This window comes from Kogia breviceps, chromosome 14 (genome assembly GCF_026419965.1).
Source record: "Kogia breviceps isolate mKogBre1 chromosome 14, mKogBre1 haplotype 1, whole genome shotgun sequence".
NCBI classification, from domain to species: Eukaryota; Metazoa; Chordata; class Mammalia; order Artiodactyla; family Physeteridae; genus Kogia; species Kogia breviceps.
In genome coordinates, this window is record NC_081323.1 from 51,518,045 (window position 1) to 51,534,904 (window position 16,860).

At 51.0% G+C, this 16,860-nt stretch overlaps 1 protein-coding gene across 3 annotated transcripts in view; it reads right to left on the bottom strand.

Annotated features, from left to right (window-relative positions):
- The window catches only part of LOC131741426 (tyrosine-protein phosphatase non-receptor type substrate 1-like), a 43,475-nt gene that overhangs the window by 14,616 nt on the left and 11,999 nt on the right, over nucleotides 1-16,860 (bottom strand). For all 3 annotated transcript variants that reach the window (XM_059038360.2, XM_059038361.2, XM_067013166.1), the window contains exons 3-5: nucleotides 9,135-9,488; nucleotides 2,655-2,975; nucleotides 1,739-2,068 (exon numbers count right to left, since the gene is read on the bottom strand). In XM_059038360.2, the coding sequence (XP_058894343.1) occupies nucleotides 1,739-2,068; nucleotides 2,655-2,975; nucleotides 9,135-9,488 (1,005 nt within the window). The remainder of the gene's footprint in view (nucleotides 1-1,738; nucleotides 2,069-2,654; nucleotides 2,976-9,134; nucleotides 9,489-16,860) is intronic.

Genomic DNA, 16,860 nt, shown 5'->3' on the forward strand with positions numbered 1-16,860 from the left:
CCTTATTCACCACGAGGCAGACTTCATTAACTGAAAACATCTGGCTCAGACATTTCAGGTCACATGGGCACATCCATGGGTCTGCACACACCTCTCCTCATGGGTTACCCACCGGCAATGCAAAAAACGTGCCGAGGTAACAGGGGGGAAACGCTGCCATCAGCCTCGGAGAGGCCCAGCTGCAGGACATGGGCAGGAACCTCCCTCCCGAGGAACAGACATATGTTCCTCCTCATCTGAGTGAGCCGTGGAGCGGCCACACAGGGGCGCAGGTCTGCCTGGAACTCCTAATCGTAGCTGGGGCATCACACAGCGCAGGGGGCAGGGGTGGCGAGGAGTGGTGGACGTTGTGTCTGGACATGCAGAGCCCCAAGGCTGTGCCCTGGTCTGTGCCCAGGGCCCGGGCCTAGGAGCGCTGAACCCAGGACATGGGACACGGAGACAGGACAGGGGTGGCGCCGGGCACAGGCAGGGGATCCCACATGAGGGCACAGTGGGAGGCCAGGAGCAGGTCTCAGACACATGGGTTCAAATCATTGCCCTTTGTGGTGTGACCTTGAGCAGGTCATTTAAACCCCCCTCACACACTGGCTTATGTTATTGAGGCCAATAGTAATCTCTACCTCATTGGATAGCTCTGAGGATTACCTCACTAACTAAACCAGCTCGCACATCAACCAGCTAACTCACTCTTTCATCCTTTCTAAAAGTATTTCTTGAGTGTCTACTGCATACCCAGCCCTGAAGCTATAATGCTGCGACAGCTATGGTCCTAGCAGCTGAGACTCAAAGCTGGGGGATCACCAGGGTCACCTCCCTCAACATTGCCAGAAGCCGGAGGAGCAGCCCAGAGACGGGCACCGACTTGTCCAAGCTCCCCAGCAAGACTGTGACACGCGGAGTGGATCCACACAACCTGTCCCCAGGGGCAGGGCTCATCCTGTGAAAACCAGCCATTGGTGGCACCAAAGGGCACCGTGACAGGCCCCAAGGCTTCTTTGGAGCTGTTCCCTTGAAGGATGCACGAAGGAAGGAAATGGACTCTATTCTAATCCATTCAAAGGGTCGCTACATACAAGCGTACAGGTGATGGAACATTCCACAGTGGTACCAAAATGCCAACTAGGTGCTGCCGTTTTGAAGAAAGAAGGGAGACACATCGACAACAGGTTGGATGGGGGCTGACGCTTTTCACTCTCCCTCCATCATCTTAAATGGGCCTAGAAATGTTCCCTGGGAATCATCCCATAGAAATAGCTGCGCATGTAACAGAATATGTACAAGGACATTTAGGGCAGCATTGATTTCACTTGAGATAAGCCGCAGACACCCTGAAGCCCCCGTCCCTACTCCCAGTGGGGCACCCTTGCGATGGCAGCCAGGGAGACAAGGCCCAGGTAAGAAAGAGCAAGCCAGAGGGAGGTGGGCGGACATGGAATGGTGAACACAATTACTGTTAGTGAAAGAAAGCAAGAGGCAGGACGCTATGGACAGGACGATCTCTCTCCTTCCCTACTTTCTTTCTTTCATGGATATTTATGTCAAAAGATCTATAAAGAATACACCAAACTCTAACAAGTGGTCACTCTTTTGGGTGTGGGGTTTGGGGGTGGGAACTCACTCTAAAGTTCTATTTTACACCTATTGACTTCTAGATTGTTCTATGATAAGCATGAATTACTACCTTTAATATTAAAAAAAAGATAAGGAACTGGGTCAGTTGGAGTGGAGGCCTCACCAAGAGGTTCTTCTGCATCCTGGTTCTTCTGGGGAGCAGAGGCCTCCAGGGTATGGTTTTTGGTGACCGCCGGTTGTCCGTCATGCTCCACCTGGCAGGTGAGCAGCACAGCCTCCCTGTGGACAGGTGAGTTCACCAGGATCAAGCTCGTCTGGTTAAAGGTCCCATCCTTGTTCTCTATGAGGGTCGAGGCCGTGTCTATTCGGGACACATTTCCGTTCTCCAACCAGGTCAGCTGTAGGCGCTGGGGGTAGAACTTGTTCACCTGGCAGGTGACATTCACCTGGTTCCCCGCCGTGGGGTGTTGGGTAATCGTCAAGGTAGGCGGAACTGAAACAGCAGAAGCAGAAGCTCTGACCTTATGGAACCAACAGGTCACAGGAGAGGGGCTGGATAACAGCTTCCAGCACAGCAAGGGAGTCACCAGAGGACAGAACCAGGCATGCAGCAGGTGCTCAAACACCGAGGGTCTCTGCATATAAATGAAATCATAAGCACCCTGCAGGGCACACAGTAGGTGCTCAAGGACTGAGCTCCTATTAGGTTAATAATGTGTGCCATCTACAAGCACAGCCCCTGACATGCAGGTGGAATATAATAACTGCAGCAAAACATATGAAATCACCAAGCACATAGGGGCCTGGCTTATAGTAGGTACTCAGTAGTTGGAGAAGCTATTGGAAAAGTAAAGGAAACTACTTGGCACAGTGCTTGGCTCATGATGGGTGTCCACCTGGCAGCTGCCATTAAAACAGTAGTGAGTGACCAGCTCATCTAGGAGCCTGGTGATGGGGCAGGACTGTCAGGAAGTAGATTCCAGGCAATTTGAGGCCTGGAGCTAAAAGCAGGGAGGAGGAGGAACAGGCTGGGGCCTTGGGGGCAGGTGTGGGCTTAGGCTGGCGTGAGGGGCTTCTACCTCGGATGGTCTCAGACAAGTTGGCTGTCCCACGAAGAGGAGGGTCTCGCTTCAGGGTGATGTGGGTCACCTCACAGATGACCTGGGAACGAACATCCCCCGGAGCCACCACCACCTTGGTTGTGCTGGAGATGCTGTAGGAAACGTTGTTTCCCTCTGGTTCCACGTTGGTCTGGGAGGCTGAGAGCTCGTTGCCATTTTTGAACCATTTCAGGGAGATGTTTCTGGGGGAGAACCCGTGGGATTTGCAGGTGAAGTTCACTGTCTGCTCAGGTGTGACCCTCACTGCGGGGCCTGACACCACGGGAGGAGAGGGTTTGGCTACAAAAGGAACATTTATAAATGATGAACATGATTGTAATTATCATCACTAATGATAAAACTGTGACACAGTTAAGAACCACCACACACGTTATTTTTTAAATTCTTCAGATAGTTCTGGGAGGGCAGTGTCATCATCCTCATCTGACAGAGGAGACACACAGGTTCCCAGAGGTGACTCTGAGTCAGGGGCAGGGCAGACATCGAATTCCAGGCCTGAGTTCAAAGTCCACCTACTTACATCTGCCAGGTGATTTCCCACCAGTATGGGCAAAGGAACAAAAGTACTGATTGGTCTTACTCTCCTATTATTTTTCCTAGCTGGGCTCCCCCTGGAAAACTTAGGTAAGTTGGCAGAAGTGTTTACAGAAGTAAATGCAGGGGAAGCGGGGTCATAGCGGGACCACATGGAAGCTGAACCAGGCTGGCCGTCCAACGAGAGGTGTGGCCACGGCAGCTCGCAGTTCCTCGTCTGTGAAAGGGGACAGCAGGCATTACCCTTCCCGGGCTGCAGTGAGGGTTAAATCAGGTAGTGGGAGCATTTTTGCTATGAGTAAAACACAAGTTGATTCACAGAACCAACAAACACAGATCTCTCTTTAACCGGGACTGTGTTTATATCCAGAGCTGTCCCTTCAGGTGTTTATGCAATTACTGCATAGTTTTCCTTCTTTCCACGAATATTCCACTAGGACTAATGTGCCAATCTTTGAACTTGAAAGGAAGGGAGCAAAGGCATGTTTTTCTGAGTCTGGGTTCCTCTCCTGGGTCAGTTTTAGGTTGAAACAAAGATCAATGAGTGCTAAGAAACCAAAGGTGGTTAATTTCTTAATTGTTATTAAATCAGAAGAGACATAGACACAGGCCTATGAAGCAGCAGAAGCACCTCTTGTGTCCTGAAAATGTACACAAATCAGCAAATCAAAAGTGAGGGCAGGGCTTCCCTGGTGGCGCAGTGGTTGAGAGTCCGCCTGCTAATGCAGGGGACATGGGTTCGTGCCCCGGTCTGGGAAGATCCCACGTGCCGCGGAGCGGCTGGGCCCGTGAGCCGTGGCCGCTGGGCCTGTGCGTCCGGAGCCTGTGCTCCGCAGCGGGAGAGGCCACAACGGTGAGAGGCCCGCGTACCACAAAAAAAAAACCAAAACAAAACAAAACAAAAAAAAAAAGTGAGGGCAGTTTCTCCCTGTAGAAGGGTCCTCTAGGGTGTCTCCAAATTGTTCATTATTACGTAATACCTCCTGTAAAAGTTGGCAGACAGCAACTATTATAAATATTTGCATTTGTAAATATTTAACTTGCTTCCTAAAGCTCATCAAACATTTTGAGGACATAGTAAGGAGGTGTTACTTGAATAAATCAAGTCATAAAAACACCTGCAGGCTTCCCTGGTGGCACAATGGTTGAGAGTCCGCCTGCCGATGCAGGGGACACGGGTTCATGCCCCGGTCCGGGAAGATCCCACATGTCGCGTTGCAGCTGGGTCCATGAGCCACAGCCGCTGAGCCTGCGCGTCCGGAGCCTGTGCTCTGCAGCGGGAGAGGCCACAACAGTGAGAGGCCCTCGTACCACAAAAAAAAACCCCACCAGCATCCTGGACGTAACTAAAGGAGCAGATACTGTGATCAGTTAGCACTTATAGAGAGTTTTGGGGAGCCTGATGCTGGGCTGATTCCTCTAGGAACCTCAGCTCTCTCATTCCCCACATCAGTCCTGAGAGGGAGGCTCGAGAGTGGGCCCCATTTATGGGATGAGGCTCAGGGAGGATGCAGCTGGCCAAGGGCACCCAGCGAGGAAAGGTCAGAGCTCATCTCACTGCACACAGGACTGACTGATTTTAGGGTCTCTGATCTTTACTCTTAAGCCTCAGTGTCTGATTCTAGACAAAGTGGATAAAGCACCACCTGGTAAGATGAGTGAGGATGTATGTAAAACACAGAGCCTGGCATATAGTTGCTTAATCAATAACACAATAACATCTTAATCATAAGATCTGGTCATTCCTAGGTCTGAAACTATGTATTTATTCTCTAAGTAAGAAGGCAAAACAAAAGTATTATGGAAAAAAGAAAAGTATCAAATCTTGTTCCCTGCAGTTGCCATGAAAAATCCACATGAATAAAGGAGTAGGAAACCACCAAATTATGATTCTCTCCCTCTTTTTAAAAATAATCCCCTCAGGGAAAAATTGGGGGGAACTGGCTTTCAAAACACACAAGGGATCATAGGCATTTTCCTGCAGGTCAGCCCTTTACAGAAGCTAGAAGCATTTTGAAAGGAGGGAACACAGACTTGGTCAGTGTCACTGTGGTGTACTGAGGCAGGAGGGCTCTGGGCTGAGCAGGGAGTGTCTGCAGGGATTCTAGCACCTGTTTACACATACACACGTGTTTAAAATATGGGAAAGTTTCCCCAGAGATGAAGCTCGGGTCTGAACAGGGTGGTGTGAGTGGGCAGGAAGCTCCTCTCAGCCCAGATGAGCTCACTGGGGAGGTGTCTCTGCCTCTCCACTCAGGCTGACTTCTTTGGGCCTCCTAAAAGCTGTCACCGTCCTGGACTATTCTGAAGCACCCACACCCGGAAGAACTGTTCTTACAACTCAGGCACCACGGGGGACCCACCTTTGTCAGGGAAAAACCACAGCTTTCCCTCTGTGACCTCAGAGAACATGTAGATCAGGGCTCCTCTGTCCTGGCTGGGAACCAGCATCCTCTGCGGGAGTTAAAACACTCACCTGCCCAGGCCCACATCTGGCCAATTAAATCAGAATTTCTAGGGTGGGGACAGGGTCTGGGGAGCTCTTCACTGTCTCCCAGGTGATTCCAATGAGCAGCTGAGGTTGAAAGGCACCCAGCCCCACCCCAACTCCAGTTGTACTTAGTCCTGGAGGGAAAGTGACCCATCTGAGGTCCTCTGGCTCCGGCACATCAGAGCTCACGTTGGTGGAATACGTTCTGGGTGCCAGGCTCTGCTCTAAGCTCTTGACATGTATCCTTCATTCAGTCCCTGCAGCAGCTCTGTAAGGGCAGTGCTGTCACTTATGGATGAGGACACCAAGCCCCAGTGTGGAGAGGGACTCATCAGAGGTCCCAGAGGCGGGATGGGGCAGAGCTGGGATGGAGGCCCAGGCAAGGGGGGCTCAGCCCAGTCTCTCAACCGCTGTGCACTGAGCTCAGTGATACCCAGCCCACTCCATCCAGGGCTTCCCAGATCCTCCTCAGTCATCACAGACTCCTGAAAGGCAGCGTGATTACCACCATTGCACAGATGGGGAAACTGAGGACTAGGGGGAACTAAGATATGCCCAAGATCACACAGCCTGGGAGGCCGGCACCAGCACTCCCTGAGGGGCTGTCCTGTCACCAGGTCGTTGTACCCTCAGGACATAATGCAAAGGCTGTGTGATTATCCTCTTTCTACACGTGAGCAAATGGGGCCCAGTACAGGGAACTGGGTCACAGCCTTGAAAAAACACCTCGACTGGGGGGCCCCTACTCTGTGCTGGTGATTTAGACAGAGCACCTCAAATCCTTCCAGCTATCCTGAAAGGAGAACATGATGATCACCATTTTACAGATGAGAAAACTGAGGCTGAGAGAAATGAAGGGACTGTCTCCTCACCCACCCACTCTGTCCAAGAAGTATTTCCTGTTGCCTCCAAGTTTTCATGTCCATCAGCAGAGCAAGTGCCCCACATTCACAAGCCCCCACACTGACCACCACCCTCCCCTTTTCTCTCTGAGATTCTTGACTTCAAGCAACTACAGGGAGGAGTGGCTTCTGAGTGCCCAGGCCTGGGGACCCTGTAGCAACAAGGGAAGATATGGGCTCCTGACACCTGAGTCTAGAATATGAACTCTTGCTCATGCAGGGCCCCCAGCACCCTCTAGGGAACACCTCCCCCTCCTCAACCTCAGTCTGCAGAGCCAGGAATGGGCGTGCATGGTGCTGCTGGGATTACACTGGTCCCTCTCTGTGCTGTCCACGCTACACTTCCTGGAGCTGCTCCCACATGAGGCCTAGTGAAGGAGCAAGATCGCAACAATGGAGAGAAAAACTCCTGATGCTTTTAAGTGTGCTGAGCCCTGCATTTTAGGAGCATTCAGCACATCATGAGACACTGTAGTATCTGTCTGATCTGGTTGTAAAGGTAGTCCTGCCTCTCACATAGGACTTTTTCTCATAGTTATTACTGAAGAACAGAACAACACAGGATTTTATAGGAGAGGGTTGAAGCTTTCTCTACACTCTGACAAGCACAGTGGGGGTGCAGAGAGCAGGGTGTGAGTCAGGATGTTGGGGGTTCAGTCTTGACTCCCCTACCTGCTCACCAGCCACATCCCTGAGCCTCAGTGTCCTTATCTGTAGAAGGGAAAACAGACAGCCCTTCCTTCTAAGCACTGGTTACAGGGAGAAAAGGCCATGAGGAAGATCCAGCGTCTGTCAGGCTGCTGTCCCCTGGTCCCCTCCCCTCGCTCCTTTCTCATCCAGGGAACCCTCTGGGCAGGCGGCCTGGGGAGGTAGACAAGCAGCCTCCTGGGAGGCAGCAGATCTGAGTGGTGGAGGAGCCACTTACTAGCTGTGATTGGCTGAGCAAGGAACCGACAATCTGGGAAGTTTAGTAATAGATGCAAAGTCAGGATAAAGGCACCTTCCCTATGTCCAGCCGTAATGTGGAGATTTGATTGCTACCACATCTAGGAGGGAAATTTGGCAATATCCACACGAATTAAAATACACATAGTCCATGATCTAGCAATGCCACTTCCAGCGGGCATCTCCCACTTGAGTAGAGTGACGCAGGACAAGATTATCCACTGCAGTGCTGTTCTAATATCCTAAGTTTGGGAACAACTTGATATTTGTCAACAAAAGACTGACAGACGCTGTCTCCATATGCTGAGTGCTTTGCAGCTGTTGACACACTGGGCAGCTCCAGGTGCGGATATGGAATGAGGGATTTGTGGCTAAGAATAGGGAGAGGTTCCCAGTCACCTTGGGCCTCAGGGCCTGAATGTGAGGGGCATTCTGAAACTTGGGGAATCCTATGAAAAGCCTCCCTGTTCAATGGATAATTCAAGGAGCTTTTACCTTGTCCCCTCTATGTGCCAGGCTCTTTCATGAAACCAGTTCCAATGGTGGTGCAGGAAGGAGTCTGGCCTGGAATTAGATTGGGTCCTGGAAGGATCCCCTCACTGACCATGTGACTGCGGTCTAGGTCCCTGTCACGTCTTGGCCTCAGGCTCCCAATGTGTACATTGGGGGTTGCACTGGATGGTGTCTAAAGGTCCTCCCTGTGCTGACAGTCCAGGATTCAAGAGTTAGTAAGAGGATCCAGGGTCTTTGTCAGAAAACTCTTAAGGAGTGCCTTTGCTGCCTCAATGGGGCGGCCCCTAAGTCACGCACATGGGGAACCTCTTCCCTGGGGAGGGACATTCTGAGATGACCCAGCTCTGCTGGGAGCCTTCAGTGACTGTGTGAGTCGGTGTCTGAAACACAGGAGGGTTTTCCCAACAGACGCCCAGGAAACACCCAACCTCTGGGCATCTCCTCTAGCCTGGGCCATCAGAGTAAACACTGAACCTATGCCTCTAGGAATTTCTTCTCAGTGTGATGTTTCTGAAGAGGAAATAAAGAAACCCTGCCCTGGATAGACTTCTCTTTGGAAGGGGAGAGAACATAAGTTTCATGGGAGAAGAGCCCTTGTCTGCTTTGTTCACTGCTGCTTCCACGACATCTGGAGCAGGGCCTGGCACACAGTAGGTGCTCAATAGGTGAATAAAGAGAAGATTCAGCCACATTGAGGGGAGCACTCTCTGCAGGCAGAGGAGATACCTGGGCTGTGATGGGGCAAGTCACTCAGACTTTCAGTTCCCTCATCCCTGGAAACAAAGGGCTAGACGGGATGGAAAAGGCAAGGGCTGTGGAACCAGGCAGACTGGGGTTCCAGACTTTTCCCAGCTTTACCAGTTGTGGGGCCTTTGGCAAGTAGCATGACCTCTGCAGGCCTCAGTTTCCCTGATCTGTACAAGGGGGTGAAATCAGATCATGATATAAGCACCCCCTGCTGCACTTGATTCTTTTTTTTTTTCTTTTTTCTCAAAGGGTGGAGGGCTTGTTGTCACAGACCAGGGGGACAAAGGAGACCCAGGCCATACTCACCACTCACAGTGAGATGAGTGCCTGGTCCAGACTTAAACTCCACGTCATCAGGGCTTCCTCTCTGGAACTTCACACAGTAGTACATACCGGCGTCTGCTGGGGTGATGTTACTGATGCGGATGGAAAAGTCCGTGTTGTTTCTCCTTGTAGTATCTGAAACATTTGTTACTCGAGGGAAGGGGCTTCCTTTGAGACTGATTAACTCTCGGCCTGGCCCTGTGCCCCTGAACCACTTGAAGGGTCCCACGGGGAGCAGGGAGGTCACGTAGCAGTGCAGAGTGGCCGTCTCTCCTGCTGCAACTGAAACTGACCTCTCAGGCTGAATCACCTGCAGCTCCTTCTCACCTGCCACTCCTGGAGGGAAACACAATCCAGTTACTTATTCATCCTTAGGTGATCCTGTAGGTTTTCTCAAGTGTTTATCAACAACAGTTTTCACTGACTTAGTGCACCATGAGCCACACCTGAACTCAGCACCTTGCACGTGTATCACACGTAACCTGCACAATGAGCCTGTAACGTGAGACCCTAATACAAGAGAGGAAAGTGAGGCACAGAGAGGTGAAATGATGTGGCAGAGAGTAGGTTTGCGTACTTGAGCCCGCTCTGGAAGTTATGTCTGAACTGGGCTCTCAATTCAAATCTGAATTTATCAGGAATAAAGAAAGGGGGCACAGTGTTCCTGAGAGAGGGAGCTGCCTGGGCAAAGGCTCAGAGGTAGGTGGCAGCATGGTGCGCGGGGGGCTCTATAAGGAGTTTAGATTCTGTTTTGGGTCTGGCTCAGGAAGCAGGCCCTGGAAAAGTACTCAGCAGTTGGGGCTTGTCCGGGCCGTGGACTTGTGAAGTACAAGGACTTGGGTGTGAGTCCCGGCTCAAGGCTTATTGCTGTGTGACCTTGGCTATCACTCAGGCGACCGTGAAGATCCCATAGGGAGGCCTGTGAGTATGCTTGATAATTGCACACTTGATATTGCTTGATACCTTTAGTTTGGGCAGGTCCCTTTCCTGCCCTCTGAGCCTCAGCCTCCTCATCTGTCAGTTACTATGGCCCCCTCTCCATGGATCTCTAGTAGGAACAAACAACATGCCTAGGCCAGGACAGTGTCCCAAAGAAGGGTCTGGTCTTTGGAGCCATCTGAACTGGTTTGAGACCTGGCTCACTTTTTATTCACCCATGACCTGAGTTTATGCATTGCTTTAGTATCAGTTTCCTCATCTACAAGATGGGGAGACCACCCCCAGGCCTCTGCGTGTTCTGAAAAGAAAATGAGATCACACGCAGAAGTCACTTAGCACCAAGCTGGGCACAGGGGAAGCCACTGTCATCACACAATGAATAAATGAGGAGGGTCGGCTGCTCAAACTTCACTCCCACCAGATCTCGCTGATGCTCTTTCAGGCCAGGCCCGGGCTGGATGCTGGGACACACAGGGGCTGGACCCAGGTCGGGCCTCCAGGGCTCCCAGGCTGGACAGCTGGAAGGGGTCCTAGAGGTTGGCGGTGGGGAGGGACCTGAGCCCCAAATTGGAGAGGACTGGGGCACATGAACAGGGACTCCCAGTAGAGGAGGTTGGGAGGGAGGGGGACACAGGAGGAAGATGGACAGGCCTGGTGAAGATGCTGTGAGAGGTGCTGTAGATGCTCGGAGTGAGGTGTAGCCAGGGCCTTGATTCTGAACAAGGTGTGGGGTGGGTAGAAAGGACAGATCATGAAGACCTTGGAGAAACACACACACACACACACACACAGAACCACCCAGATAGGCGGAGGGGCAGGCAGACAGAGATGGAGTGAGAGACTGAGAGGGAGGCGGGGGGGAAGAGAGAATAAGACAGAGACACGGAGTGGCAGCAGCCTGGCAGAGGTGTATATGGGCCAACTGGTCTCTGCCTGGTTGCTCCACTGACCCTTGATGTGACCCTGTCCTGTCCTGACCGAGGCCACCTGGCCTTGTGCATTGGACAGGGTTGCAGTTGATGCCCCGAGCAGCCCCTCACCTCTGGCTGAGCTGGAGAGAGACCTTGTGAATTTACCCAGCCACAGACTCCTTCACTGCAGGTAAGCCCAGGGCCTCAGGACAGGCCTCTCATCCCCTTCCTGTGGTCCCAGCCCTGACTCCCATGCCAGGGATTGCCCGTTTCTCATGGCCAGTGAGTGGAAATGCAGAGTGGCAGCCTGAGGACAGCCTGACCCTCATGGTGCAGAGAAGAAACCACTGTCTGCAGAGGACAGGGGCTCGGGGTAGAACTGTTGACCAGGTGTGTGGGAGGCACATGGAGGAGGCCCACAGAGGCAGGCAGGGACCCCGAGAGATCCCAGGCAGCATCAGCAGCTGCCAAGAGCATCCAGCCAGGACCATTCCTGAAGGGTCTGCATTCTACATTGGAGACTGGATTAGAAATGCCACTGGCAGGAAGCATGGGCGCTGAGGCCAGCAGGCTTGGGTGAGAGCACGGTCCACCCTCAGCCAGTTCAGCACCCGCCCTCCCTGGGCCCCCACTCCGTCACCCACAAAGTGGGGTACTGGCACCCACCCACCCCAAGATAGTCATGAGGACACAGTTGGAGATAAGTGCCTGCAGCACAGGTGCTGGTTAAACTTTAGTTTCTGTTCCCATTATTATCACACATACATTATTATATACTTGATTTTCTCTGGATTGTCATGTTCCCCCCAAGCAGGATGCAGGATCCACAAGGAAGTGTTTCCAGCCCCCTACCTAGAACACTGCCCGGCACACACCGGGCCTTTGATAAATACACGTTGAATGAACGCATTAATGAAGGAAGGAGGGATTTCACTTGCTCCTGAGCAAATCCTCTCCCTGAGGCTCTTTCTTCATCTGTTAAAGGGGTTGTCACAGGCAGGTCTGGGAGATGGCGAGCCTGGAGCCCGGGACTGTGCCTGGCCCATAGACACGCAATCAATGGTGGTTATTATTACCCTTATCAATACCACCGCACAGGGCTGTGAGTCAGCAGCTGGCGAGGGAGCTGGGAGCAGGAGAGGAGGTGCGGAGCCAGGCCTGCGGCTGGGGCAGGGCTATTCTCGTGCTGCAGCCGGAGGCCTGCAGTCACAGCCAGGAGGCGACAATAAAATCTGGAGTTGTGTGGGGCTGCACCCCCCCACCTTTTTTTAGCTCCTCTCAAGCTCTCTCCACCAACTGCAGCCAGATTTAGGAGGCTTAATTAATTAGCTAGTGTTTATAAAGCGTTTGAAGAATTTTAAAAGTGCGACAGAAGTGCCAAATATTATTTTAATCTGCTTGTGTGTGTGTGTTTCCAGCAGAGTCTTTCCCTCGCTTGCTTGCTTTGCTTTTTCTCTGCAGGTTCTGTTCTGGGAATCGGCCTTGTTAAAAATCACTCCCGCGGTTCTGGGCCTGGGGTCATCATGCTGGCATCACTGACAAACCCATTTCCCGCTCTCTCCTGCCCTCCTGGCAGAGAAAGCGATGCTTTAGCAGCCTGAACTGTCTCTGGAAGAGGAGGGCAGCTGGGCATCGTCACATGATGCTGGTGGGAGTGGAGAGTGGCACATCCTTTCAGGAAAGCAGTGTGGCAGGAGGTACCACAGGTGTGAAAGCTGTTCTCCAGCCTTTGCTGGGCTGTTCCATGAGGACATGACCCCGAATATGGAGTGGGGTTCCCATGTAATGATCTTGAAAAAGTTGGGAAAAAACCCAAGTGGCCAATGACAGGGGATGGTTAAATGAACAGTGGCCTGTCCACTAGATGGAATTACAGGCAGCCGTAAAAAACCACCACCGTGAAACTGTAGTAGTCTGGAAATTTTTGCATGGCATAATTTTAAATGATACTGTGGTTAGCAAATAAAATCTGTTTATTCCAAAGCATTTAGAGAAAACAAAAAAGTATAAAAAGAAAATAATAATCTCATAGAATACCATCAAAGATAACTGTGATCAACATTTTGATGTTGTTAAAATATGAGTGAATAAATATTTAAAATCATACTCAGGTTACTAAGGATATGTGCAAACATTTTGCTTCATTCGTTCAGGTGTTGTTATAAAAATAAAAAATTGGAAATATTCTAATTTGCAAGAAAAGGAGGCTGCTGATCCCCTGATGATCAAATCACATGATGACCAAGCCTACATGTAAGGATTATAATTATGGACACAGAAATAGATTTACAAGATCAGAGTCAGTTCCTGAGTGATGTTTTCAGTGTGATCCCAAACTTCTAGTTTTGAAAAAAATGTATATCTGATATTAAAGATTAGTAGTAACTAACTGTGAGTAGTAGACTTCCAAGGGATTTTGCTTTTATGTCTTCTGTTTGTGTTACTTGTGCAATAAAATAGCAGGAAAACTGCTTTCAGTATGATCATGACATTGTAAACTAAGACTATGTATAAATAAACAACTGCAAAAAAAAATAAAATAAACAACTGCAAGGTACTATACAAAGCTATAAAACACAGCTCTCTTTGGATCATGAATCTCTTTGGATCATGAATCTAATGGGTTTTTCCTTTTTTTCCTTCTATTTTGGGTATTTTCAGATTTTCTAAACTGGATGCCTATTAAAGAATATTTACAGTATCCCATTTTGTAATAAGAAAATACAGTGCTTGGCTCAGAACAGATGCTCAATAAACATCTGCAGACTGACTGATCGAATTGTCTAGAGAAAAGGCCTAGAATGATAAACATCACGATGTTGAGGTAAGTTATGACTAGGAAATGGGACCAGCGGTGGGTGGACACAGGGATAGGCATATTTTCTATTTTATAGCAAATAATATATTGAAGTCTCTCTCTCTTTTTTGTAGTGAACATTTGTTGCTTTTGGAAAAATATTAAGTAATGAAATAAAACACGTGAGTAAGTTATCTAATGGCAGAAGTCAGCACAGTGGGTGGAACTGTCCCGTGTACTTCTTGTAAGAGGAACCCTGTCCACAGGATGCAGGGAGCTCACAGCATGGGTGGACAGTGATGAATTACCAGAATCTGCTGTGAGCCAGGCCCTCAGCTCAGGGATGCAGAACGACTGTGTCCTGCCCTCATGGGGCTTGCACACGAGCAGACAAGGTAGACTTTAAAGAAATAACTCCAATGCTACATTTGGACTGAGCCCCAACCCTTTAGACAAGGGACTCCTGCTGGCATCTCTGACCCTGTCTCCTGCCCCCTCCCCATGACCTGCTTCCTCCCACCACGCCCACTTTGTCCTCCATGAATAGGCCAAGGAGGGTGTGAGAGATGAAATAAGATGGGGACTGAAAACTGACCATTGGACTTGGAAAAATATTTGATTTTTTTTGCAACAATCGTGTACTTTTTGAGATTAAGAAAATATGAAAACAATTTCATCAGAAGTGAAAAAATAAGCATGGATGCTTTTCTAATGGAAAAAAACAAATCAACTTAGAACTGAAACTTGCTGGGAGGGAAACAGGGCCACTGTGATCTCTGGGTGTGATTCCTCCTGCTTCATCAGGATGCAGAGGCAAAGCTGAAATGCACATTTCCCAAGAGCCAGCCTTTCCCTGATGGGTGCTCACTGCCACTTGCATGGGAGCCTGCCTGCCCCTGGAAGCAGTGGGTCACCAGAGCAGGGGTCTGGTGGTTACCCCTCAGATCTCCACAAACTCAAGGAGCCTGGGGCTTGGGAGGTTATGGCCGGAGGTCTGGCAGTGCCCAGGGCTCAGCATCCCAAGATGGCATCCACCGCGGCCCCCACAGCTGGGGCAGCTCAGCATCCCCCTTTCCTGACCTCGATCGTTTTCAGCCATCCTCAGGGGGCTGCTGGTTTATCCCCCCGACACAGCAGCACCTCATCAGGTGCTGCCTTTGGTATCTTCTGGGTTATGATTTGATGTCTGTGTACGAGAGTGTGTAGTGCAGGAGTGTGGATGGCAGTACGCACACAGGGGTGAAAGAGGGCAGATGCAGGAGTGGGTACACGAGTGCACAGGTGCGCCAAGGACACGTGTTCACACACATGTGCATGCGTGGGCATGTGCATGAGATGCTCGTGTGTGCAGGAACGTGCTCTGGTGCAGCTCAGAAGTGTGTCAGAAGAGGACCAGGGACCAGGGGCAGGAGGGGGCCGTGAACTGTGCCCAGGAGAGTATCTGAATGTGGGTGTGAACCTGTTGGTGGCATGAGAGGGTCTGTCTGCACCTGAGGTGTGAACAGATAGATATCTGGGAGGGGTGTGAGCATGTGGGTGCATAGAATGTGTGTGTGGGCAGGGGAGGATAGAAGTGGGATGTGTGCACAAGTGTGTGTGTGTGTGTGTGCGCGTGCACGTGTGTGTGCACGCAGGGAGGGCACGTGTGTGATGGAAATGGTGTATACATGAGTGTGAATGTGAGGGTGTGTGTGCTTTAAGTGCTGAGGAGCAGGGGCGCAGCGTGTGTGGAGACCACTGTCTGTGTACACTGTGTGTCCACGCACCCGAGTGTGTGAGTGTACCCAGTGGTGAACATGCCTGCCACATACAGGGTGGTGAGAGAGGAAGGAGGGCAGGGGAGATGCTTCCCTCAAATCTGGCTCCTGGTGGGCAAAGTGCTGCATGTCTCCTGGCCCAGGGTCCTGCCCTTGACCAGAGACTCAAACCTTTATTGAGCACCTACTGACTGGGCGCTAGCCGTAGGGCACAGTGGTAAAGAAGCCAGCCTGGAAATGCCCTGCTGAAGTTCATGACCCTGGGTGGGGCAGACGGTCCCCAGGATGCATTCAGGAGGGGGTTGCATGGGTGATGGCTGTGTAGACTCTGCAGTTCCCAATTGGGGAGCCTGGGGCTCTGATTCAGGAATACCAGCTGCAGCTAGGCACTAATTTTCCTCTGGAGTCATAATGATTCATTCATGCCCTTTCAAACCTCACTCTATTGCTAGGCCCTGTCCTAGATGCCACAGGACACAGAGCCAAGTAAGATGGATCCCCACCGTTGTGGGGCAGAGTCCTGGACACAGGCAATGATCATGTGCAGGGTGATCAGTGAGCAAGAAGAGGCTTGGGGATAGGGTATTGGAAGAGGGGTGAGATCTGAGAAGACTTCCTGGAGGTGGTGGTCCCTGAGCTGCATCTTGAAAACTGACAGAGGCTGGGGAGAAGGGAAGGCATTCAAGAAGGTGGAACTTTTCTTCCTCTGCACAAAGGTGCAGTGGAGTGAAAAGGGCTTGGCACAATTCAGGGATCAGGGCAGTCTTTGGGACATGCTCAATGGCTGTGAGCCAGCTGGGGAAGGGCTAGGGAGTGGGCTAACCTAGCACCTGAAAGGATGGCTTCAGTTACCATCTGAACAGCAGGTCATCACTGGGAGCAGTCTACTGGTACCCATTGGGTGGAGATGCCCCAGGTTCTGTGGTGGAAACTAGCACCTGCCTTGGAACCAGCACAAATGAGGATACACATGGCCTTGTGAATAAGGTGGGGGAGGGCCCAGTGGGCCCAGGGTACTTTCTCCTTCATCCCCACTCCAGGCAACTCAGAGAACTGGGTACTGTCCATACCCTTGCAGGGAAAGGGCAGACCCTGGTAGCCCCTTCCATGCAGCAGGTAAACTCCTAAGGTGCCAGGACAGTCCATAGCTTGGGCTCTGGGGCCAGAAGACCTGTATATCTCAGCCCTAGTGGAGTGACTTGGCAGAGTCACTTTTCTTTAAGCCTCCACTTTCTCACCTGTAAACAAGGGGGTACCATCGTCTCTCTCCCCAAGGCCAAATGTTCAGTGGTTGGAAGAGCTGG